This window comes from Mustela nigripes, chromosome 13 (assembly GCF_022355385.1).
Source record: "Mustela nigripes isolate SB6536 chromosome 13, MUSNIG.SB6536, whole genome shotgun sequence".
Classification (NCBI taxonomy): domain Eukaryota; kingdom Metazoa; phylum Chordata; class Mammalia; order Carnivora; family Mustelidae; genus Mustela; species Mustela nigripes.
In genome coordinates, this window is record NC_081569.1 from 60,591,382 (window position 1) to 60,617,211 (window position 25,830).

At 42.6% G+C, this 25,830-nt stretch overlaps 2 protein-coding genes and 1 long non-coding RNA gene across 20 annotated transcripts in view; 2 read left to right on the top strand and 1 right to left on the bottom strand.

Annotated features, from left to right (window-relative positions):
• The window catches only part of MGA (MAX dimerization protein MGA), a 172,258-nt gene extending 166,386 nt beyond the window's left edge, over positions 1 to 5,872 (top strand). For all 16 annotated transcript variants that reach the window (XM_059372573.1, XM_059372576.1, XM_059372572.1 and 13 more), the window contains 2 exons: positions 693 to 869; positions 2,027 to 5,872. In XM_059372573.1, coding sequence (XP_059228556.1) covers positions 693 to 869; positions 2,027 to 3,306 — 1,457 coding nt within the window. In that variant the 3' untranslated portion in view covers positions 3,307 to 5,872. The remainder of the gene's footprint in view (positions 1 to 692; positions 870 to 2,026) is intronic.
• On the bottom strand, positions 836 to 9,421 carry LOC131999658 (uncharacterized). Its single transcript, XR_009399084.1, has 3 exons — positions 9,211 to 9,421; positions 8,452 to 8,620; positions 836 to 915 (listed from the first exon to the last, which is right to left on the bottom strand). It is a non-coding gene; the product is annotated as an uncharacterized LOC131999658 (long non-coding RNA).
• Positions 9,422 to 9,516: 95 nt separating this feature from the next.
• Positions 9,517 to 25,830, top strand: part of MAPKBP1 (mitogen-activated protein kinase binding protein 1) — a 51,271-nt gene continuing 34,957 nt past the window's right edge. Inside the window, exons 1-2 of one of the 3 annotated variants that reach the window (XM_059372597.1) lie at positions 9,517 to 9,632; positions 10,053 to 10,393. In XM_059372597.1, the coding sequence (XP_059228580.1) occupies positions 10,277 to 10,393 (117 nt within the window). In that variant the 5' untranslated portion in view covers positions 9,517 to 9,632; positions 10,053 to 10,276. Of the gene's footprint in view, positions 10,394 to 25,830 lie in introns of all 3 variants that reach the window. The other 2 variants (XM_059372598.1, XM_059372599.1) reach the window with 2 other exon arrangements.

Sequence of the window (25,830 nt, forward strand, 5' to 3'; positions counted from 1 at the left end):
TTTTGTTGAGCCAGACTCCATATTTATCCAATTGCCTATCAGTGAATTGCTATTAAGGAACAAAGTAAATTGGTTTTAAGTTACTGTTCTCGCCTATCTTGATTTTGGAAATGAGGCTATTCTGCTTTAATATTACTTGTTTATATCATTAAGAGAATAGTATTTCCTCTTTTACTCTTTGCGTTGCCCAGTGTGTGAACCAGGAAATCTAGGAAAGTACTGAGAGATACTAAAATGAGGTAGTTTTAACTTTGCTAAGAAAGAATTTTAATGATCAGTTAAGTCTAGTCCACCTCATTTCATAGATGGAAAAACAAAGTTTAAGGGCTAGAAACTTGTACTTTGTTAGAGGTGTATAAGAAAAGCAAGCCGGAGGATAGAATTATGCTTGCCTTTATCTAAATTCACTATCAGGACTGTTGGAACCATTCCAATGAAAAAGTGGTTGCATGTTGAGTTTTCCTCAACAGAAGTTCTGTCCCTTAGGAGAATCAGTGCACAGATAACCCATTATGCAGTGAAAAGTGGTTCAGGAAGTAAATTCCAAGTTGAGGGTCCCTAACCAAATTTGAAATTTACTTCTTGGCCTTTTAAGTCAGAGTGTGGTTTTAGGGATATCTCCTAGACTCCTAGGTTATATTAGCATAATTGAAGATCTTTTGTCCTTAACTTATTTCTGATTTTCCTTACAGAAAATACCTCACCCTCTAACACTCCACACACCTCTGCTAACATCGTGATGACTCCGCAAGGGCAGTTGCTCACCTTGAAGGGTCCTTTATTCTCAGGACCAGTGGTAACTGTTTCTCCTGCTCTCTTGGAAGCAGATCTGAAGCCTCAAGTTGCCACCAGTGCTGTGGCTCAATCAGGTATGTTGTAAGTGTTGTCTTCTTTGGGTAGGGAGAAGAGTTAGCCCTGGTTAAAACAAAAACAAAAACAAAAAAAACACTAAAAACAAACAAAAGGAGTTACCCTGGTACCATTGTGACAGAGAAAGCTTTTGAATGTGTTCTGTAATGATAAAGATCTCTTATATTTGCATTTTCTTTGGAAAGAATTGACCCTCTTTTTATAACATGTTTGGCTCTATTGATTTTTTTTTTTTTAAACTTGGGATTGGGAACTGTTTTGTGATTTTTAGTTATTTCTAAGTAGGAAAAACATGAAAAGATAAAGTAAAAGGAAGATGCAGAGTCATTGTTTTAGGTTTTGGTGTTGATAAATATTTATTAATTTTGTGTTATAATCTGAGATGGTGCACTTCTGCTTTACTAGCCTGATTCAGTTTGAGCACCACTCCCTTTTGGGGATAAGGAGTAGAATTAAAAAGGAAGTCTCAGTTTGATGATTTAGGTTCTAGGCACCTAAATTTCTATTAAGGTAAAAGGGTATCCTTACCAGTACTAGTAACTGCTAAACCCTTTCTAGAGGGGTCACCTTTTCTTTTACAGTGCTGCCTCTTAGGGCTTCATTTTACCCTCAGAGTAGCAGTTACTTGGGTGAACAGAATCAAGATACAAGTTTGCCTCAGGATAAAAAAATAAACTGGGGAGCATTTCTATAAAATAATTAAATAAGACTTTAAACACTGTTAAAGAATCCTTTGGTTAGATTTTACCTGTTTTCTTGTTAAGCTAGGTTCATAATTTGAAGAGCTAATATTTCCTTTCATCTTCTTGATAACAGTAAACTGGTGAGGGACACCAGCATGGTTCAGTCATTTAAGTGTCTGCCTTCGACTCAGGTCATGATCCCAGGGTCCTGATATTGAGCCCTGCATTGCATCAGGCTTCCTGGAGCCTGCTTTTCCCTCTCCCCCTGCCTGCCGTTCATCCTGAGTGCGCTCTCTCTCTCTCTCTCTCTCTAAAATAATAAAATCTTAAAAAATAAAAATAAAAATAAAATTTAAAAAGTAAACTGGTGAATTTTGACTACTAAATCTCTCAGAACTCTGGTCTTTGGGTATGAATGAGAGAGGGATGCTTACCACTGTAGATCTAAACGCATTTTTTTTTCCCTCCCCCAGAAAATGACGACTTATTTATGATGCCAAGAATTGTTAATGTGACATCATTGGCCACAGAGGGAGGTTTGGGAGATATGGGTGGCAGCAAATATCCTCATGAAGTTCCTGATGGCAAGCCATCTGACCACCTGAAAAGTACTATCAGGAATGAAGATAACTCCTTTGAAGATTCGGGTAGAATCTCTTCCAGAAGCAACCATAGAGAAGGCAGAATGGCATTGGGTTCAACACCAGTTTTTCTGGCGAATAAAGATTCTGGTTTTCCACAGATAGTTGATGTTTCCAGTATGCAAGAAACACAAGAGTTCTTACCCAAAAAGATTTCTGGTGAAATGAGAGGTATTCAATATAAATGGAAAGAGTGTGAATCTAGACGGGAGAAACCGAAGCCAAAGGAGTCTACGTTTCATAAATTGAAGATGAAAGATCTCAAAGACTCAAGTATAGAGATGGAACTGAGAAAGGTAGCATCTGCTATAGAGGAAGCAGCGCTGGATCCCAGTGAACTGCTAACTAACATGGAAGATGAGGATGATACTGATGAGACACTGACTTCTTTGCTCAATGAGATTGCCTTTCTTAATCAGCAACTAAATGATGACTCTGTTAGCCTGGCTGAACTGCCCAGCTCTATGGATACGGAGTTCACAGGGGATGCTCGACGGGCTTTTATCAGTAAGCTTCCTCCTGGGAACCGAGCAACTTTCCAGGTTGGCCACTTGGGAACTGGTTTGAAAGAGTTACCTGATGTACAAGGGGAGAGTGACTCTGTCAGTCCTCTCCTCTTGCACTTGGAAGATGATGACTTTTCTGAGAATGAAAAACAACTTGCTGAACCAGCCTCTGAGCCAGATGTCCTTAAGATTGTTATTGACTCTGAGATAAAGGATTCCCTCCTTCCCCACAGGAAAGCCAGTGATGGAGGGAAGAGTACTTCTGGTGTCCCTGCAGAGCCTGAAAGTGTGTCCTCACCTCCTGTCCTACACATGAAGGCTGGCCTAGAAAACAGCAGCACCACAGATACTTTGTGGAGGCCTATGCCAAAGTTGGCACCTCTAGGTTTAAAAGTAGCTAATCCCTCTAGTGATGCAGATGGTCAGAGTCTCAAAGTGATGCCTTGTTTGGCACCTGTAGCTGCCAAAGTTGGATCAGTTGGACACAAAATGAACTTAACAGGGAATGACCAGGAATGCCGGGAGAGCAAGGTGATGCCTACACTGGCACCTGTTGTGGCCAAATTGGGCAACTCTGGGGCCTCACCAAGTTCTGCAGGGAAATGAACTTACTTGTCCTCAGGCAGAAGCCAGGCTATGAGGGAAACCTCCTTTCTCTATAGGCATCTCTTTGTGTCATGGAACTGTGATCCTTGACTTTGATGCGGTGGATGGATGGTAGAGAAAGAGGGGTAGGGTGCTGACCTCGGTATTAGAAATAACTACTATGAAATTCTGATCATGTTAAAATGTGTTACCTCACTTGTGGTGCTGGGTCTCCTCATCCTCTCTAAGAAGATGTGATCCATTACTGAACACGAGGTGCCCCTCTTACCTAAGGAATTCATAACAAGACTCTAGGTCCATAGTGGTTCCTAGTTCTTCCCTCCCAGATTAAAAGCTGCTTGAGACTTTGGAGTTGCTATGGGCTGAACTGTAGTGGATAGCTATTGTTTTAAGTGGTTTAAGTCTGAAATCCAAGGAATGTGATGCACTTGTGCAAAGGGATCCAGAAGAGATAGATTTTAGTTGGTGTTTTAAGAGTAGTGGGAGAGAGGATGGGTACCATGGAATACCAAAGTGAAACACTTTGTGTCATTCAGCAAAATTTTCTCTTCTTTTTCCCAAGTAGCTTCCATTCCCTTATTTTTTCAATCAGAATTATAAACCCAAGCCTTCTGGTAAAGTAGGAATGCTTTTAACTTTTAATACTAAGGTGATTATTTTGAGATGTTAAGGAAAATACTAGTTCCTCCTTACTGTCTGGGTGTTGAAAAGACATTTCATAGTACCAGGGATTTCTACCTGGAATTTATATTTTGGAGATAGGCATAGAGGGAGCCCTCCCCTTTTCATAAATCACATCACTCAAAAGACAGCTAAAATGAAAAGCATTCCCTGCCCAGACCAGAGACAGTGGCCAAAACAAAAAATTGTGGGGCTGGATGTTTCCCAAATCAAACCAGCCTCCTGGTGCTTGAAGGTTTCATTCACTATTACCTGCACAGGATGTAAAGAAAAGGAAAGTCACAGTAGGCACTCTTTACCAGGGAAATGAGGCAGTATTTGAATCACGAGATATATTTTTTATTATCTGCTACCATGGATTCAATGATCTGTAGAGCTTTTTCACTCATTAGCTGTCAGGGTATGAAGGACTGACAGCCTGTAAAGATAAAGATATTTATATTTTTGTATAGTTGTTTTCATAGATTTCTCAAAGGCTGAAGTTTTCAACCTAGAAGATGAGATTTGTATTGAGTATAGAAATGATGTTTCCTATCTAGTTTGTAAATAATCATGGTGCACTTGAGGGGTCTCTTGGAAACTCCTGGGGGCAAGAATCACTATTCTGAAAATGTATAGATTGGGATTTAGCTGCTGCATTTTGCCTTTCTTAAATAATTATATTTTGGAATGTAACCCCTGTTCTGTCTTCATTGACAGGATTTGCTTGTGTTGTGAAACACTAACACAAGAGCTTCCAGTGCCTGGGCTGTGCCTAGGTGATGCTGTTTCTTCTGCATCCCCCCACCCCTTGCCTTCTTTATGCCAAATCCCACTCAGCATATCTTCAGACATAGTTTGTGAGACCAGCTTTGGAATGGTTCTAGCCAGTGAATTAGTACTAACATGGTTGGTTCCCTTTCTCATAACTCTGGTATCAGCAGATTGAAAAAGCATGGAAAATTTCCTCCGCAAATTACAGTGAGAGCAAATTCATTGTTGGTTTTGTGCTACTTGCCTTTCTAGACCTGCTCATCAGCATTCAACCTTCCCTCCTTTAAAGGTTCTTGAAGAAGCTTGAAGTAGGTAATGAGTGCCCCTCAGCTTCTCATTATCCCTCCCAGTCCTCTTTACCCAGCAGATTTCATTCAATGCCTTAGCCAAGGAGTCCAGTACCTGTCTCCCCTGCTAATAATTGTCCTTGGAGATCTTAGTACTTTAATCCAGGTATCGCAGTTTCCCATTATTAACTTGCTTGTCTCGTCCTCACATTTCCTCCTGACGTCCCAAGGCTCTTAGGGCTTTTGAGGGTCAGCCAAGGAGAAGGCAAGTGAGTTGAATAATCCTCAGGAAAAGAAGGACCATTCTGCTTCTGAACACTGTTTCCTTTTTTAGAAGAAAATAGATAAACAGGTAGTATCAGTTCTTGATGGGAAGATAGTTGACATGAGAGATGTACAAAGATGGAAATAAGAGATGATTCCACGTGTTTAAGGAAGGCTGCAGATGTCTTTACAAACTCCCAAGATAATGGCGTTTTCAAGACCTCTTAGAACTACTAAGTTGTGAGGGCTAATTTGGAGGGCTCCGTCTTTACAATAGTCCTGCAGTCTTGACAGAAATCTCAAATCTCCAAAAACTCCTACCCTTTAACCTTACCCCAGGAGAAACTGATCTATGAAAATGACATGTATGATTATGAAAGATTATGAAAGATGAAAGAGTGAGAGGAGTTGAGGAATTGGGAGGATAGTGAGCTCTCACCCTAACACTATAAGAAGCATGATCTCAGTAGACCAATAATTCGCCTTTTTATACATCTGTAAATAAATGGAATGTTTTTAAGAATATAATTATGTCAGATTTAGCCTTTTCTTTTATATATTAAATATATATCTTTCCTTTTCTGCTTTTGAAAAATGACTTATTTTTTTAGAAACGTAAGAACAAGTTTGGTGAGTGGAAGGCAGACTGTATAAACTTGAAATAAATCAGTTATAATAATTAAAGCAGGATTTGTTGGGAGGTTTGTGCTGAGTTGGAGCAGAGAAATTTAATGCCCTGAGTCTATGAGAGAGGTGCCACTGAAGTAGTTTTATCATAGGAATTACTTGCTGTTTTCAAAGTGTCTGACATGCCGTTTGGGGGAGATCTTTGCTAATTGTAGCATATTTTACATGGAGACTTCAAAATTTTACACAAATTGATGGCAAGTGTTTGTCTCAAGAAGTTTAGAGTGAAGAAAGGCTAGTCTCGTAATATTAATGTGTGCAAGGTATACCAGTTACATTAGAGAATAAGGAGACAAACAGTCTGAGGGGCTAAGGACAATAAATGTTCTTGAAGCAAAGTACATGTTTACTAACTAGTATCAGGATTTACAAAAAGTTTTGTTAAAGGGGTCCTTCAGACATTAAGATGAAGATAACATGAAATCTGTGTACTATGTATTATAAACTTGATGCAAATTACTTTGGGTAAATGTATAATAAATTCAGGGTTCTTCCCCCTAGAACTATGAAGGAAATACCTGGCAGGCCCTTCTGTAACAAGTTTGAAAATGTTTTGAACACAAATGAAAAGCAGATAATCCATATATAATTTGGGACAGTGTTTAGTAGTAGTTTCTCTCTCTCTCTCTCTCAATTATATTGGTTAAGATAATTGAATGGGATCAGGTGAATAGAGAGGTAAATGCACTTTGAAGATGGGTTTGAAAAATGGTGATAACCCTTGTTCCTCCCACCCAGATTAAAAAACAATGCACAGAGTAGAATAGGCAGCACCTTTTTAGGTACTTTCATGGAGAATGATGGATAACCAAGAATCTCAGTACATTTCTTGCACATAATTGTTGATTTCAAAGAAAATGCTTGTGAGGGCATCAAATCTTCATGTTATTGTATTATCTCTAATGAAATTTTACATGAACACGAATGGCTGGATACAAAGAAAATTAAAGCTGAGGTACATAGACTCTCACTACCATTTGGAGAAAAGGTTCAGTCAAAAATAAATGCATTTTCAGAACTAAGGGGAATAATTTGATATAAATTCTGAACTGAGGCATGTCTGTAGTATATTAAATATGCTTTACCTGCTCTACAGAGGTACATAAGCATTGAGTAATGGTGTGATGGAGGCATATGTGGAGGGTGAGAAGGCTGAACCACGGAATGGGTTGGGTATTTTGAGACAAATCTAAGCTCTACTAAATTTCTTACATCATTGCAAACTGCTGTTAGAAGAGATTATGTTAAATAGGAAAGCAGTCTTGGAAGCATTGAGATCCATCCTGTTTCCAACTGCAAGCATTGATCTCAGCTGTCCACAGTGCCTTGCATGTGAAGGTGCTCAATAAATATTTGAACTGATGAGCAAATGTTTACTCCAGCCTGTTAGTTTTCTAGGATCTTAGAATTGCACCTTTTTGCATGTTAAGCCTAGAGTGAATTTAAAAATCTGGTCTAATGAATATAGTGCAAAATTGTATGCATCTATTCCTAGACATCTACATTTTAGAATATGACAACCATGTATGTTTAGGACATACACAGGCAGAATAAAAAGTGAAATAGTGTATGGATGGTGAAATACTTACATAAGGGTCAACTGCATTTGCAGGGTGGGTTGGCAATTAATTTGAAGAAAAGGGAATAGCGCTTTTATTCACACGACCTAGGATTACTGTTTTCTGAGGAAATAATTCATGAAGCATGGGAACAGCCGACAGCCTATTCCCATACTGAAAAGCTGCATAGTAACCTAGACAATAAATGGATTAAATGGTGAAGAATTAAAGATACATGGTTTTTGTTGGGATCTTAGACTGGAAGTACGCAGATTCTAGACTTAGAATATCTCATTACACTGTTCTCAGTTTTTCAGCCAGATCATTTTAGACAATGAAAGGAGCTTGGATTTGCCTCCACAACTTCAGATGACAGTAATTTGGGGAACATTTTCTCTAAGGGGATAAACCAGGCTAACTTAACTTAGGACAGGAAATGACCAATGACACTTTGTAAACCTATTCGTCTGGCCACAAGGGATGTGAGAAAACCACTAGAGAACGCAAAAATGTGGAGAGAATTAGGGACAACCGAGGGTAGAGGTGGGCAGTTGCTGGGCCATGTAGCACACAAGCAAGGACGGCAGGTGGCACCATTTACTAGTGTTACATTTGCTTCCTTCTCCCCCTGTCCCCCGCCCACAGTAGAGATAAAATAGTGGCAAGGAATTGAAGGAACCAACTTTCCATTGAATACTCTGGCTGACCCTTGCCTACTTCCTCAGATTTGAGAAATAAATGGAAAATCCCATTTTATGTTCCATTATGTCTGCAGTGTGTGGTGGAAGAGAAGGAAGCCTCATGCCTCTCCTAGCTATTGCCAGTTGGTTGTCTAGGAGATGACTTTTGTTTCAACTTGTGGGCTTTGCAGATCTTGTTTTTAATACATGGCTATAATACACCTAAGTACATACCTCTTTTGCTAAGGCGTCATCTCCCCCAGGGGTTCGAAAGATTTGGATAGGGTGAGACAAGATACATAGCAGTGTACACCGTCTGGGGCCCAAGTCTTTTGGCTTATGTTAACCTTTTCATAGGCCATCTTGAAGTAATAATGACGCCAGAGGGCTTCTAGAAAACAAACTGAGACACCAAAGAAGTAATATGTAAAGAGTATTTCTGTGCGAGCGCTGCATTCCTCTCCCCCACAATGAGCTAGAAAGTTCAGACTATACCACTAAATCTAGTGAAAGCAAGCTTGATGGTGACCTCGCCAAAGTAACGATACTAGGGAAAACTTTTGAAAATTTTTGAAAGAAAACAGGGTAAAAATCTGGATCAACAAAGTCCTTGTCAGCTAGGTGAGAGAGTGCGGTGGGATATTGGAGCCTAAAGAAATGTATCTCAGGAGCATTCACTTACCTCACATATCTAAAGCTCAGTACATGGCTATCATTTCCTGCCCCTTTTCGATCATGGCCAATCAGGTTGCCCCCAGTTCAAAACACTTATTATCTAAAGAGTTAGGGGAGTCCTTTCACGTAGGTCAAAGCGCCGGGGGAGGCGGCGAGCAGAAACGATTCTAACCGCTTTAAATTCCAGCGCTTGGGGTCGATGGGCGCAGAGCCTTGTAGCTGTACCTCAACCTTGTAATCGTGAGCTAGGAGTCAGTTAAGGCTAAGGTCCCCCGGGCCTTTCAAATGCCAACCGCTGCACCCTGGGGGCGTGGTTACCGTCTTGCTGGAGCTCTGGGAAGAGCACTTCTCTGGAGGACCGGGCCTCATAATACCATAAAAGGCTGGTTCTCTCAATTCTGAAGCCATGTTCTGGTGACCTTCCTTTAGGAGCGCTCCCCGCGACTGCACTGTGCGAAACCCTTAGTTTTCGAGTCCCATCTCTGCTTCTTAGGCCCTTTCATTGGCTCCGCCCTCTTAAGCCTTACTGGTCCACTCTCAGAACGCCCTCCTGGTTACAGACCGCACCCACTCGCCTCGGCTCCGCCTCACCAGCCTGTAGCTTGGCCCAGGCGGTAGTTCGCGTTTTGAGCCGCTCGTGCCACCATAGCTGCTGCTGCCGCTGCTGCTGCGGAGCCGAAATCGCCGAGCGCGATGCCTGAGGGCGCTGTGAGCGGGGTGCCCCCCGCGCCCTGGGGCTGGTGAGGCTGAGCCCGAGCGGGGGCGCTGGCGAGTTGCTGGGGCTGCTGAGGGAGGTGAAAGAGTAGGGTCCAGGGCCCCTGCGGAGAGCGAGCTCCGGAGGGTCGGGGGTGGGGGAGGGAGGCTCCCGTGGCAGAACGGGTTGCCGGGCCACTGCGAACCCCGCCGCGCCGAGTGTCCCTGTGGCCGCCAGCTCAGGTGTCCAAGCCCTGGGCGGACTCTTCGGTGGCCTCGGCGGCCTCCTTCTTTAGACACTGCAGTTGCCATGGAAACAGTTGGGAATTAACGGGGAGCAGAACAACCACAAGCCCTACTAGGGCCAATCCCATCCCTCTAGCTGAATGCCTCTGACAGGCGTGGGCCTGGTATTTCTTTGCAGCTCAGGCCTTTCCCCCCCTCTTTTTCATGGGTTTGTCCTTCAGACGTAAGAAACCACGCAGGGCTTGAAGGCAGGTGTGAGGAGCAGAGAGAGGGTAATGCCTAGAGATAAGAGCTGCAGACACGGCTAGGCAGAAGGTAAGGTGGCCTCTGCCATCTCAGGTCAGTGGGAGGGCATACTGGAAGGACCTGTGGAGTGGGAAGGCAGTGCCGCTTTTGAGACAAGTCCCAAGACTGGGCCAGGATCTGTCCCCGGGTGCTCCTCATCATGATGGCTGTGGAAGGGTCAACCATTACCAGCCGAATCAAGAACCTGCTGCGATCCCCATCCATCAAATTACGCAGGAGTAAGGCAGGAAACCGGCGGGAGGATCTCAGCTCCAAGGTGAGTCCTAATATTGGGAGGCACCCCTTTCCAGTCCTCCCATCTTCTCTTCCATGTTCCTCTTTCACCTTCCTCTTTTCTTGGGAGAGAGAAGAACCAAGAGCTCCTGTCGGCTCTAAAGGATCAAATGTGCCCATCTCTGCTCCTCAAGGAAGCAAAGATTTCATTTTAGGTTAAAGGAAAAAGAGCAGCAGGAGTGGGCATGCTGAGATTTCTCCATGAAAAGGAATAAGAGAAAAGCAACCCGGGTTCACTTGTAGCTTTGCTACAAACTAAAACTGTGCTTGGGGAAGCCAGTTTATAAGTGATGACTCAGCCCATTTTGGATAAAGTAGTGGGACCATATACCCTGTGAAGGGCTAAATTGTGACTAAGGTAGCTGCAGGTGTTAGTGTCATGGCTGAGGTTATGCAAGACAGAAGTAGCAGAAAGAACACCTAGTTTGAGGAGTTGGCTTGCTAAGTGCTTTTGCCTGGGGTCAAAACAAATTTGTCTCTTCAAGAAGCCTAAATTAACTTAACTGGAGCCTCTGGTCAGCCAAGGAATGATAACATGCAAGGAGCCAGGTATCTGCCAGCAAAACAGTTCTCCTGGTTTGTCCTTGAACATTGCCTGTCTTACTCATTCTGTGCCTAGCACTGTTACACACACACCCCCAACCCAACACTCCAGAAGTTGCTTAGAGGCCAGTCCTTTTCCATCCCCTCACTTGTCCAGGTGTAGGTCCTTATGTTTTCTTCAACTTCGTTGAGCCCCCACAACTTTGGGATTAGAAAAGTAGACCAAATTTATTTAATCCCTTAAGGAACCTAGGGCTTTGTTCTCATAGAATAGGTAGACTTTTGTGTAATATTAGCAGCCAATATGCACAGTAGCCTTGTGCAGTACAGGATTGCTACAGGGAGAAGCATTGGAAACAGCAGCATTTTATTGCCTTGCCTGTATCTCTTCAGAGGATGAGTAGGGCCAATGAGGAATAATTTAGAGTGCTCATGTACAACATGGAAGGATTCCGGGAAGGCTTAGTTCATATCTCTGTCCTTTAACAGAACCTTACTTCAATGTGGTCAGAAGGAGAACAGCCTTCCTGTATATTCCAGCAGAGGTCATATTGAATTGAAATTAGCCACAAGGTTTCATGGCAGTGGAGTTGGTGACCTTTCTAAGAACTCTAATAGGAATTCACTGTTCATATTCTCCAGAAGTAGGAGAATGATCCTGGAACTTAGAAACTAACTTAGATTTGACTGTCTTCGCTCATTTACTGTGTTGGATCATTCTTAGTACTGCAAGCTCTGTTATTCTTGGCTGGTAACTTGACAGTGACTACCACTATTGAAGCAATCTTCTCATATGTTTTGGCCTCTTTTTCTGACCAAGAATGCTGTAGGTAGTAGAAATGTGTAATGGGAGTTTATTCTTCAGTGTTAATACTTACTATAATTTTGGAATGGAATTCAGAAGGTACAGTTGCCATTCTTTAAAACTTCCCATATCATTCATCATTAAAGGACTCAACAAATATTTATTCTGTGCCTGTTATGTATGGAATCAGTGACGAATAAAACATCCTTGCCATCAAAGAGCTTGTGGCTAGTCAGATATAGAAACAAATAATTACAACTTGGTATGTTTAATTGCTGTCCTAGAAGTAAGCATAAAGGTCTTAAGGGCAACACATGGGAGGGAACCTAAGTCAGTTTAGGGGAATTAGAGAAGACTTCACAGAGGTGGGGATGCTTGAACTATGAGTCCTGAGACAAGAGAAGAGGAGAAGTTCTCTAGGAAAACAGTGAAAAAGAGTATCCCTCTGGCATCACCATTAAACATCCCTGTTTTCAAATAGAAAATCAGTGTTTCAGACTGCTTTAAATGGCTTTGTTCTAGAGCTGAGAATGAAGGAAATACTTAGCTGAAGTTGAATGACCCTTGAGTAGTCTGACAGAGCAAGAGTGCTGGTGTCTATCTTTAGCACCCAAAAGTAGTTGCTGGTTTTGTGTGCCCAGGACCCTACAGATGCCTGACCCCCCACACTCACTGAACTCTTGACTTAAGATGATTCTAAAAGCCTATCCTGTAGTAATCCACATAGGACCTGATGATAAAGCTTTGTGAGCTGCTCTACTATGTGGTGGCTGTGGGTCATCATGATAACAATCAGAAAGCTTGTGATTCATGGATAACTAATGCTGAAGTAAAATTTGACGACCAAAAGACATCTGCCTTTGAGGTTGGGGGCGGGCAAAGAAGGAAGTGACAGAGGGCCTTTGTGCAGCTTTTACCTCAGATGGCTTGCTGCTTGGAGTCATACTATTCCTCCTGTCTAAAGCAGCCTTTTCATCAAATTCTCCCCTTACTTAAAAAAAAAAAACAAAACAATATTTTATTTATTTTTTGTCAGAGAGATCACAAGTAGGCAGAGAGGCAGGCAGACGCAGAGAGAGAAGCAGGCTCCCCATTGAGCAAGGAGCGCAATGTAGGACTCGATCCCAGGACCCTGGGATCATGACCTGAGCTGAAGACAGCCACTTAACCAACTGAACCACCCAGGCGTCCTCTCCCCTTACTTTTACATCCAATTCTATATTTACTGCAGCCACAGGGACTTCTCTGAGTAGCCCCACTACCTTGGAACCAATCTCTAATTGCTCTTTTATGTATGCCTTCATTTCTTAAGGCCAAGAGTCATGTTATTTATTTCTTTTACATCACATTGTTTAGTATAGTGTAAGGTGAGCAGTAAATCTTAAGTGCATAAGTGAATGAAAACACTTTAATGGTGTCAGATATAGTGGGAATAAACTTGGAATTCCAGAAGAAAGGGAGATGATCAGGAGGAGTTTTGTGATGTCTTTAAAGAAAAATTGGAATTAGGAATATGAAAATGTTGAAAAAGAAGTAGAGATGTAGCCAGCCACGTTAGGGATGAAGGGCACAAGTGAGAAGAGGGGGTGCATATATTCAGAAAAGAGTGCTAATTAAAGACTTTTTAACTCAGGAGAGACTTAGTTAAAATATGGTTGAAATATGGTTAAAAGCTGGAATGAGAGCCAAGTAGAAATGGCATTGAGAGTCTTGATTGAGAAATGGGTAATTGAGAGCTGGGATTTGTATTAAGCTTTCTCTAAGGGAGGGAAGTCTCTGCAGTGAGATAGAATTAGAAAAGAGTAATTTAGGGGGCGCCTGGGTGGCTCAGTGGGTTAAGCCGCTGCCTTCGGCTCGGGTCGTGATCCCAGGGTCCTGGGATGGAGTCCCACATCGGGCTCTCTGCTGGGCAGGGAGCCTGCTTCTTCCTCTCTCTCTTTCAGCCTGCCTCTCCATCTACTTGTGATTTCTCTCTGTCAAATAAATAAATAAAATCTTTAAAAAAAAAAAAAAAAGAAAAGAGTAATTTGACGTTTTATTGCCAAATCTGCTGAGCGTTGATGAAATGTAACTCAAAGTTATCAGTTGTAAACATGCTTCAGCTTCAAATTCTCTACAGTTGTCAGTTTTGCCTTTCAGCAGAGGCTGTGCTTTCAGCCTCAGAAATGTGTGTGCTCTGGGTAGCTAGCCCTCCCCCTCTTTTCTTAAAATTTCTGGCAGATTTTTATGTGGAGGGAGCTGGGTCATTTTTCTCTTTTAACAAAGGACAGAAATGGAATGAAGCCGAGCAGGCACGATTTAAGTTAGGGATACAAAAGGATTGCCTGTGCTAGAGAGTTGTTAGATTTTGAAAAAAGTAAATGAAGAGGTTTTGAAAACCTCCTCCTCCCTAATAGCCGTTTGTCCACTCTGGGTTATGTATTATTATTTCTCCGGAAACAATGGGTGAGATGACTTGTAGCTTTCTTCTAGTTCTCAGTTTTTATGGGTACGAGTTTAACGCATTCTCTCTCATTTTTTCCCCAAATTTTCTCATGTCTGGTTGTATGGTGGTGCTTTGAGCCTTTTAATATGCGGCTCTAAGAAGAGTTTTTGTAGGGGATTTTCATGGAAGAGAAAAAAACTGGCAATAATCTAATTTTAGCTTTTGCTCAGTGTTTGAGTCCAGGTGTTAATACTGAGACCCTTTAATCTGTCTGTTTGGTATTGGGAAAGCATATTCATTTCCAGGGCATTTATATAGCCATCATTGGCTTGAGCTGGATGTCTCTTGACTTGGGGGAGGAGTCAGGACAGCAGGAGACAGAACACTTTTGCAGTGTTTTAAAAAATACACATTCCTGGGCCCCATCCTAGCAATCTGGAATCAGAGGCTCTGGAGGTAGAGCTTTTTAAAATTGTTTTTTAATATGTTTTTTAAGAGTTTATTTATTTGTGAGAGAGAGAGAGAGAGAGCACACACACAAGCAGGGGCCATGGCAGGCAGTGGGAGAAGCAGGCTCCTTGCTCAGCGATTCGATCTTAGGACCTGGGGCTCATGGCCTGAGGCGAAGGCAGACGCTTAACCGACCGAGCCACCCAGGTTTCCTCTTGGGGTAGGGTTTGGTAGTTGTTTCTTAAGGATTTTATTTTTTATTTATTGGACAGAGAGAGAAAGAGAGGGAGAGGAAGAGGGCGAAGCAGGCTCCCCACAGAGCAGTGTATAATTTAAGTTCCACCAGAAGCCTGCTGCTGGATTACAAACCTGTGGCTTAAGTGCTAGGACCTGAAATCTGTTGGCTTCATACCCTAGCACTCATCGAGGCTTCTTCTTCTTATTCGTTTTTTCAAAAATTATTTTGCTGGGGCACCTGGGTAGCTCAGTGGGTTAAAGCCTCTGCCTTCAGCTCAGGTCATGATTCCAGGGTCCTGCGATCGAGCCTTACATCGGGCTCTCTGCTCAGCAGGGAGCCTGCTTTCTCCTCTCTCTCTCTGCCTGCCTCTCTGCCTACTTGTGATCTCTGCTGTCAAATAAATAAATAAAATCTTTAAAAAAACCCAAAACACCTTACTGGTGGTGGTAAATATAAAATTAAAATTAGATTCTGTAGAATGGTAATGCTGGTTCATACTTCATTTACAACTCTGACTTAAAAGTTAAAAAAAATTATTTTACTTTATTTAGAGTTTTATTTATTTATTAGAGAGAGGGAGAGAGAGCATGAATGTGGGGAGGAGCAGAGGGAGAGGAGACAGAGATTCTCAAGCAGACACTTCACTGAGCACAGCCGGATGTGGGGTTCAGTCCCATGACCCTGAGATCATGACCGGAGCCAAAGTCAAGAGTCAAACACTTAGCCGACTAAGCCACCCAGGTGCCCCCTCACTGAGACTTCTTGAGAGTATAGAAAGCTAGCCCAGTGAATATACTGTTCTCCTTGGGCAGTTCTTATCTCCACTGTCTCTTAGACCAATTGCTGTGTAAAGTGTTATGTCAGAGATAGGTCTGAGAGAACTGCCCTTTTGCAGGGTCAGATATGAGGAACTGATAATTGCCTTACTAAGACAGATCAGCAGGAATTTCCTCTGTGGGCAGGAATAGGAAACTTTATGATAATGTCTCTTGAGTCCTGGCCAGTTTTTTATGTCACCATTCCACTACCCACTTCCCTTGGCATTCATAGGAACCAAGGGTTTTTAGTGTTTAATACACTCTCTCAGGTTGCCTGGGTGGCTTGGTGGGTTAAGCCTCTGCCTTTGGCTTAGGTCATGATCTTGGGGTCCTGGGATTGAGCCCCACATTGGGCTCTTTGCTCAGTGGGGAGCCTGCTTCCCCCCCCCTCTCTCTGCCTGCCTCTCTGCCTACTTATGATCTCTCTCTCTGTCAAATAAATAAATAAAGTCTTTAAAAAAAAATACACCCTCTCTGGTCTCCCCACCTAGAAGTAGATGGCGAAGGGTATGGGGCCCCTGTGGGCCAAAGACATGCCCCTTACCAGCCTTTGTGAATGACCTTGAGCAACTTGTTATTGAGTTTTTTTTAATTTTAAAGATTTTATTTATTTATTTGACAGAGAGAGGGAGAGATAAGGAGAGCAGGAACATAAGCAGGGGAATTAGGAAAGGGAGAAGAAGGCGTTCCACAGGGTAGGGAGTCCGATGTGGGGCTTGATCCCAGGACCCTGGGATCATGACTGAGCCGAAGGCAGACGCTTAACAACTGAGTCACCCAGGCACCCCTTTATTGAGTTTTCTATCTCTGACTTATTCCTCAAGTAAGGCTCGTAAAGTGCCTTGAGCTTCTCAGAACAGGTGGTGTCCAACGAAAAGTGTGAGGTGTTCTCCTGGTTTTGTTCCTTTGATCTCTGCTTCATTTCTCCTTCCGGTGCCTGCAGCTGCCCTCAGCTTTCAAAGTGATTCTCACTGGAGAGAGAGGATTCCTCTCTCCCCAGCCCAGCTCCTCCTTTGCTGTCTAAAATAGTCCAGCCTCTTCAGGCTTTAAGTCGTCTTGCAGAGCTATCCCTCATCTGCTTGGTCTCACTTATTTCAAAGTCTAACAACACTGCTGCTTTCCAAGTTTCTTTCCCCTCCCTCTGCTTGTAATTTGAGGCAAGTTTCCCCTGTTGGGTCAGTTTGAGTCACTATCTTATTTCTTGCCCATATTTTGAATGTCTTTGGGGCTATTTGTATTTCTCTGCCTTCACTCTTCCCTCTTCCATTTGTCACTTGCGTGTTTTTCATCTCTTGACTAATAAAAAAACATTGGTAGAAGTAAGCCTTCAGTCTGACTTCTGTAACCTCTCCGTCAACCTCCTGAATCTAAAGTTGGGCTTGTGGACTCTTATCACTGCCCCTTTGTTTGGGAAACAGTCCAGAGCTTGAAATTTGGGACTCTGTTTATTCAAACTAAGCTTCTCTGGGAACGGGGTCTGTTGCACTGTTGTTCTCCAAGTATCTGTTGGTTTTACTTCATGGGCAGACTGCAATGTTGGTTAGAAAAACAGCTACAGTGTTTGCAGTAGGATTTGTTATATTATACATCACATTCCCATCTCTACAAGCTAAGTCTCTCCTCTGGGCCCATTGTCTAACGGGTTTTCTCGTAGTTTCCCTTTACAGTACCTCTCAGCAGAGTTGAGCAATGAGAGCTTGCCCACCTGCTTGGGTGTTTGATGAATCAGATCCACACTGTGGGTTTTACCTTAACTTCTGTTACCTCTTAAAATGAAAAGAAAGGCTAAGGGGGGGGCACGAAATTAAGTGAGTACGACAGACAGATGGGGCAGTGTAGATCTTTAGGGTTGGTATTTTTGAGTGTTTCCATTTTCCACACCTTGGTTTCCTCTCTCCCAACAGTTTAATCACCAAGTCTGCGGTGCTTCTTAATTGGCTACAGCATTTTCCTCTGGTTTTGAAGGGCACTTACAGAAGAGTGAGTTCACATCACAGGATGGGTATCTCTTCTTAGATTTCTTGGGAGTAAATTCTACCCGCTCTCATTTTATCCCAGAGAATGTTTATAATGCTTTTTGTTGCTTCTGTAATCTATAAAACACTCTTTTTTTTTTTTTTTAGATTAGATTCTAAGTTTATATACTTTATCTCTTCCTAAAACTGGAATGAAGCTAAAGACTTTTTCCCCTCCTTGCCCCTTCTTTCATAGCTGAGATTTAAATTTACTCAAAGATCTTGGAGCACTTAGTGAAACCACATGACTGATTTTTTCTTTCTTTCTTTCCTTCTTTCTTTCTTTCTTTTTTTTTTTTTTTTTTTTTTTCCCAGTATGGTAGATTCTCTTTTGGAGGAATTCTGAGAAGGGAGTTTCTTAGGTTCTTCTGGATTTGAACATTGCCTCTCATTCATGCTGAGCACAATAGAGTTTCTAACTTCCCATCATATTTCTCAGGCTTTGAGATCTATATTCCTTTAGTGGTGCCCCTGGTCATTTCCCCATATGCCCAGCTAACCTTGCTAAAGGTGGTGGCCCTTAAAAAACAAAACTGACTTTAAAAAAATTATGAAATACAATAACATCATATTGCATGTAATTAAAACATGGTCCCCATGTTTATTTTTTAAAAATAATTTATTTTTTTTAAGATTATTTATTTATTTATTTGACAGAGAGAGATCACAAGTAGGCAGAAAGGCAGGCAGAGAGAGAGAGGAGGAAGCAGGCTCCCCGCGGAGCAGAGAGCCCAATGCGGGACTCGATCCCAGGACCCTGAGATCATGACCTGAGCCGAAGGCAGTGGCTTAACCCACTGAGCCACCCAGGCGCCCCAAAATAATTTATTTTTTAAAAAGATTTTATGTATTTATTTGACAGAGATAGCGAGCACAATTAGGCAGAGTAGGCAGAGTGGCAGGCAGAGGGAGAGGGAGAAGCAGGCTCTCCATTGAGCAGGGAACCCCTTGATCCCAGGGCCCTGGGATCATGACCTGAGTGGAAGGCAGCTGCTTAACCGACTGAGCCACCCTGATACCCCTCTCAGATTATTTTAGAGCCATCATTTGGTAACCCTCCTTTCCCATTACATCCTTGCATTTCTTCCCACCCCCAACTCCAGATTTCCACTTCTTGCCCTGTGGTACCATTAGGAGCAGTTGTACTGTTACACACAGTGGTTCTGTGGGTCCATGAATGTCAAGTTGACCGGGCACAGTTCTTTCATGTCAGATGACCATAAGCTGCAAGTAGTTGCTGCTTCTCTCTGGGGTTGGAGTGAGGTGGTGGAGTAAAGTGGAGACCAGCAGATGCTTTGTTTGTTTTGGTGTGGGGGGACTCAAGGGCCTTGAACCAGAATGTGTAGCTCACACTCCTGATGGCTTGCTACTTCTGCCTTTTTATTTCTTTGCCTCTCCCTACTCACAACTGACCTTGTCTTTGAAACAGTGGAGAATTGCTGAGTTAAAATGCCTATTTTCTGTGGAAAAAATGCATCTAAAATGCCCCATGCCAGAGCTGATCTCGATGATGAAGCTGGAGTTCAAGTGACCATGAAAAAGAGCAAAAATGAGGTCATATGCCCACCTGACTCTTTGGTTGGGCAGGCTCCAAGGTTGCTAAGTTCCTTGAGCAAGGATCTTGCCTCCCCTGACCTCAGATTTGTATTATTTTCATTTCTTTTGTCAAATAGGCAATGATGGTAACATTATGGGTGCAAAAGCATGGGATCTTAATACATGCTTTCCTGCAGCTGCCCTAGGTCATCTGAGGAGAGGAAGCCCCAGGCCAGGTGGATTGGGTGGTGGAGGGCAGCCCACAGGCAGTTTGTGATTGATCGTGGGGGAGGAGCTCAGAGCGTGCTCAGAGACTCTGACCCTTGCCACTTCTGGACTGCTGCGTTGGAGAAAAGCAAGCAGCTGCTTGTCAGAACCAAACATGGGGTAGGCAGCCTGTAGCTGCTCTCCTTGAGTTATCCTGATGCTCAACTTCTGTTTGGGAAAAGGCACACATCCATGATTGTTTTCATATGGCATAGTAACCTGGTGCAGACTAAACATGTCCTTTCTCCTTACGGTGTCCTTCCTTCCCCAGGCTGCTTTGATCTCTCTAATGAGGCTTCCCCCCCACCCCCACCCCCACCCTACCCCGCCAGCAACTGTCTTCACGACTGGCCCTCATAGCAAACCCAGAACTGGCTAGTGAATAGGGTTTCTAAGAATGAATGTGCAGGCAGGTTAGTGGGCAGGGGCAAGAGGCCATGAGTGGTCTGGTTAAAAAAGCAGTTTCAGATTTGGGTCTATCCTGGAACTCTGCAGTTCACCCAGGCTCCTGAGTGAAGCCCCTGCTGCATTTCCTTGGGCTGTACATTGAGTAGTCAGGTGTCTGTGTGTGTGTGTGTGTGAGAGAGAGAGAGAGAGAGAGAGCACGCGCGCACGCGCGCGCGCGCGCGTGCTGGCTTCTTTCTCCTTTGTAAAGTGAGAACACTGAGGGAGGGCTTCCTCCTTGGGCTATTGTGAGGATTAAAGGAGAGCTAATGAATGTGAAAGCACACTGTAAGGTCTAAATAAGTTTATCGCTGTTAAGGGGTTGCTAATGTTATGAGGGTTCATAGCTTTCTAGAATATTCAGGAATTTTTTTCTCATTTGCTGGCAAGATTTTATTCGTTCAGATTTACGTTTGCGAGGAGTCCCTTTTTGCAGGTTCAGCCTCTTCTGTTCCAACATTTAATCATCCTCCACATGCAGCTTTCAGTTATCTTCAGTACGTTTTTCTTGCCAATATTGTAACTTGTATCAACAATACTGACCAAGAGAAAGGCTTAGCAAGCATTTTTTCTTAATACCAACTACTGTATAGTTTATTATTTCAGGGCCTTGGGTATGATTTTTGGGAACTTTTGAAAAGTCAAACCCATGAACCAGGACGGGAGGTAGGAGTCCTAGTTTACTCTATTTAGAAACCACTGGAGGGACGCACATGCTTTTTAACTGCGATTAAAAATCTCTAGCTTCTCTAGAGATAATTTTTCTTCTTTGGGAGCCAGTTCATTTGTATTGAAAAATAATTTGGGAAATGAATTAGTCCTAGAGCTCCTTTTCAGACTAAGACTTTAAAGACAGTGAAAACGTGTTAAATTTATAACCTATTGTTTTAAGTTTTCTAATTTGCCCAATTTGGTGATATCAATTAGAAGCAGCATTAATATATTCACATCTTTTGATCTAGCAGTTATAATTCGGGGATCTATTCTATGCAAACATTCACACCACACAAAAGTGTATATGACTGAATTTTATTATTATTATTTTTTTTTGGTGTTATTCGCAATAGTGAAATCTTTGGAGTAGTCTGGGTAGCCATCAATAGGGAATTGGGATAAATCCATGAAATGAAACACCTTGCACTTGCTCAAAAGAATGAGGTCAATCTATATTTACTGATGTGAAAGGGTATACAAGATATATTAAGTGACAAAAAGAAACTATATAACTTTTTATGTTAATGATTATATTTTTGTTAAAAGCTGTATGTCAGTATATGCATAGAAAAAAAAGTGAGGCTATAAATACCAAACTGTTGTTAATATTGGTTACCTCAGGGAGGGCTAGTAGATTATGGCGGACATTCACTGTCTACATTTCTATATTTCTGTAACGTTGGAATTTTTTTACAATAAGTCTGTATTATTTTTGTAAGTAGAAAACAATAAAGATAAAGGTATCCAATTTAAACCTGTGTATTTCATATTTAAATCTAAAATGCTTAACTTTAAAAATCTATATACGCAAGCACAAAGTTATGCACAAATGTTGAAAAATATATATGAAATTATAACTTGGGTTTTTTTTTTGCAATGATAGGACATAAAAATGTTTTCTCACAAATTCATCATTAACTTGTTGAATTTGAGGTGATTCATTTTTTTGGAGATAATTCATTTTTTGTATCTTTGGAAATATTTTCTTGGTTAGCTTTGGTAAACAATATATTTTTTTAATACTTTCTGAAGTATATATGCTTTCTTTCTTTCTTTATTTTTTAAAGATTATTTATTTATTTATTTGACAGACAGAGATCACAAGTAGGGAGAGAGGCAGGAAGGGAGAGAGGAGGAAGCAGGCTCCCTGCTGAGCAGAGTCTCTTGCAGGGCTTGATCCCAGGACCCTGAGATCATGACCTGAGCCTAAGGCAGAGGCTTTAACCCACTGAGCCACCCAGGCACCCCAGTACATATGCTTTCTGAAAAGATTTTTTACACAAATAATACAGAGAAACGTAAAGAAAACATGTTATTCATAGTTTCAACATCCAGAATAACTACTTATAGCTGTATCCATTTCTGATTATAAAGGAGAGGTAATGTTCTTTTTAAATAACAGTACTGTCATTTTTATTTAAAAAGTTACCTCTGAGGAGTGCCTGGGGGGCTGAGTCAATTAAGCCTCTGACTCTTGGGACGCCTGGGTGGCTCAGTTGGTTAAGCAGCTGCCTTCGGCTCAGGTCATGATCCCAGCATCCTGGGATTGAGTCCCACATCGGGCTCCTTGCTCAGCAGGGAGCCTGCTTCTCCCTCTGCCTCTGCCTGCTATTCTGTCTGCCTGTGCTCACTCTCTCCCCCTCTCTCCCTCTGATAAATAAATAAAATATTTAAAAAAAAAAAAGCCTCTGACTCTTGATTGAAGCTCAGGTCTTGATCTCAGGGTCATGAGTTCAAATCCTGCAGTGGGCTCCATGCTGGGCGTGGAGCCTACTTTAAATAAATAAATAAATATTACTTCTGATCTCTTTAGACTTAGTCTTTAATTATGATTTTGTCAGACTTGTGAAGTAAATATATGTATGGCATAAACATATGCCATACATATATTTACTAAAGTCAAGGATGAAATGGTTTTGTCTGTAATCATTTAAAGCACATGGGTTATTCCATACAGGCCCTCCCCATTCTTTCTGGAAAGGCATAAAAATCCTGCTTCCTGCTCCAACTTCTAGGGCTGGCTGTGATAGATGGAGAATTCTCTAGGAGGTTAAAGAACTTACTGGGTAAGATGAACCAGAGTATTCACAAATATTTTTAAAATACTAAAACATGGACTCAAATATTTATTAAACACTGTGCTCTGTGTTGTAAGCATAGAGTGTAGGTATGGCCTCTGCCTTTCAGGAGACTAGTAGGAGAGAAGTAACAGATCCATAAAGAACTTCCGTACGAGGTGCTAAGTAGCACAGGCCATGTGAATGAGGCACATATTACCGTTGTAAGAGTACCAAACAAGGAATGAATCATTCCTGGCCACGGTGATCATGCAAAGAATCACAGGGGATATGATATTTGAGCTGCTCCTTGAGAGGAAGGGAAGGATTTCAGGAGGGGGTGGTGGAAGGGAAGGGCTTCTTGGTAGAAGAAGATTATAAACTAAAGCCCCAAAGCACCTTTCCAGAATCATGAATAATCCAGATTGACAAATGCACATGATTCATATAGGTGAGTAGTAGGAAATAGAATTAGAAGAAAGGTATGATCACTTGACAGAGAGCTGCAGTTGCCAGACTAAGACATTCATAATTTATTTTGTCGGCAGTGAGGAGCCATTGAAAGTTTTTGAGCAGGGAGGAATGTGATCAAAGCTGTGCTATGGCAAGATTGTTCTGACAGGTCAAGGGAGAAGAGGACAGGGTCCATAGGAAGGAAATTGATTAGAAAGTCATTGCTATATACAGGAATGCGGTGCTGAAGGCCTAGTTCAGGGTGCTGGGATTCAGAATGGAAAAGAAGTGAGCATTTTGTAGAGGGGAGTCTCATGGCCCAAGCTGGCATGATTACAGGGGTACCAAGATCCTCCCCCACTGTCCTTTTTGTCCCAGATCACACATCCACATTGCACACTTAGTTCAGATAAGGAACACTTAGTATTCTCCCTGGTTACAAAGTTTGGAAGCAACAGATTAAGAAAACTCAGGCATGTAGAGCTGGTGAATGAGGAGGACTTAGACCTTTCTTCATGATCAGACTTTTGCTAATGAAGTGTTATTTGTGGTTCTGGTCTTGCTATAGGAAGGACTGACACTAGATAGGAAAAAAAAATTTTTTTTCCCTCTTATTCTGGTAGCTTAAGTTGAGGTACCTCCTATCCTGGTCTTCCTGATAACTGGAAGAGAAAGAGAGAGTGGAAGTGCTGCTCTGTACCAGGCACTGTGTTGTTAACACTGCTCTTTGGACTTGGGTGCAAGCTGATGGTGATACCATAACAGAGTCCCTTAGCTTGGGATCTCTGATTTCCAGAACTCAGGTCTGATGCTGCCCTCACCTCTTCCTCCATCAGCACACGAAATCAGATGCTGCTGCTTTGGACACTATGATGTCATTTGCCTTGGAAATGGGTGTCAGCTGTCCATGTTGACTATAGGTTCTAGAGCTGGCTGGACATGAGCAGGCCCTGGGGTGAGGTGCTACTCTGGCATTAGAAGATCCTCTGTTTATTTTTCTCTGCAACCATTCAGTGAGGAGAGGTCAGAACCCATTTTTTAGACCCATTTCAGATACTGATAAGACTTGCTAATTTTAAAAAGTATGTTAAAACTAGCAAGAGAGGACCCTATTCCCCTCTACTTCGTCCTGTGCCCTCTGCCTTCTACCTTGGTTCCTAGACCTATCCCTGATGCTGCTATGATGGCCTGGGGACTTCCCCAGGTGCTTTTCCACAAACTGCACCATTCTGATGGTTTGGGAGAACTCAAACTCCCTCCTCAGGTCACGAGAGTTTCTGGAACCAGGCAGGCAGACATAGGTTTAAATACTGGGTCTTCCACTCACTACTTAACCTGATTCCTTCATCTGAAAAATGGAGATAATGCCTGTCCTTCATGAAGCTGTCAAGGGTAAGGGGCGCCTGGCTGGCTCCGTCAGTGGAGCATGCAACTCTTGATCTTGAGGTGAGGAGTTCAAGCCACGCGTTGGGCATAGAGCTTACTTTAAAAAATAAAAAAATAAAAAAAGTTGTCAAGGGTATTAAATGAAACAATCTTACAAATTGCCTAGCACAGTTCTTGGCCGAGTACACATTCAGTGAATGGCAGTTGTTACAGCTGTAGATTCTCTTTTTGCACAGACCTTTCACACCCCATGGGTCTGGATATTCTTAGGAGAGCATTTGGAGCACTGTTTTCTCCTTAGTCCCAGGAGGGGCTGACATTTGGAAATAAAAAGGCAAAATGCTTTAATTTATAGTTCACTACCTGATTAATCATTAGAGCCCCCTGGAGAGCTTTAATATGCAGACTCCGAACCCCCGGCTCCATGTCTGTTGAGTGAGAATCATAGGGTAAGGACTGATAACTGAGAAAGACTTGTTAAACCCTCTGAGTAATTCTGTTGGTAGGCCAGGACTGAGAACCTTTGTTCTCTAGTCTTCAGGGGTTTATGGCCAGAGGATCTCTAAGGTCACCTCCTCCCAAGCTGGGGCAGATTTACCTTCCTAGAAGCTGAGGCTATTTTAATCCCAACCTGGAGAATTTGGCTCAGCTCCAGATTATGCTGAACTCTAAGCTTGGGAGCCCAGTTTTTCGGTCATTTTGGAAGTTACTTGTCTCTGGAAGTCTTCATGGCATAGAGGGTAGAATTATAAATCAGCCAGACAGGATGGAGGCCAGGAGCAGCATGGAGAGGCAGGATCTGTCCTGCAGTCTTGTCGTGGCCATCGTGTCCCTTCCTGCCTCCGACCAGATGGCACTTTGGACTCTGAAGGAGCAGGAGTGATTGAGCTTGGGCACGGTACCCACCTCTCCCCTCCCCCTCCCCAGGCCAGGCACTGGGTCCCTGCCCAGCTGGCGAAGTCCATGCACAAAGCCTGCTGGCCTTGGGCTTTCTCTGTGGCTTTTTTATAAGCGGCAATTGTCAGAATCTGGTGGCGAATCTGCTCTGTGAGATTAGAGTGTAGTGCGTGGGTAAGAGACAAGCATAGTTATTCTTAACCTGCAGGAAGGGAGGGGAAGGCGGAGAGTGCTCTGCCATGGACAGGTCTGTGACATGCTTGTTTATAGAAATAGCAAGCCCATGGTTTGGCTGGAATGACTTACAATTCAAGTATTTATAGCTTGTGTTAGTGGGATTGAGAAGTGGGGAAAGGGAGGGGGGAAGTAGGA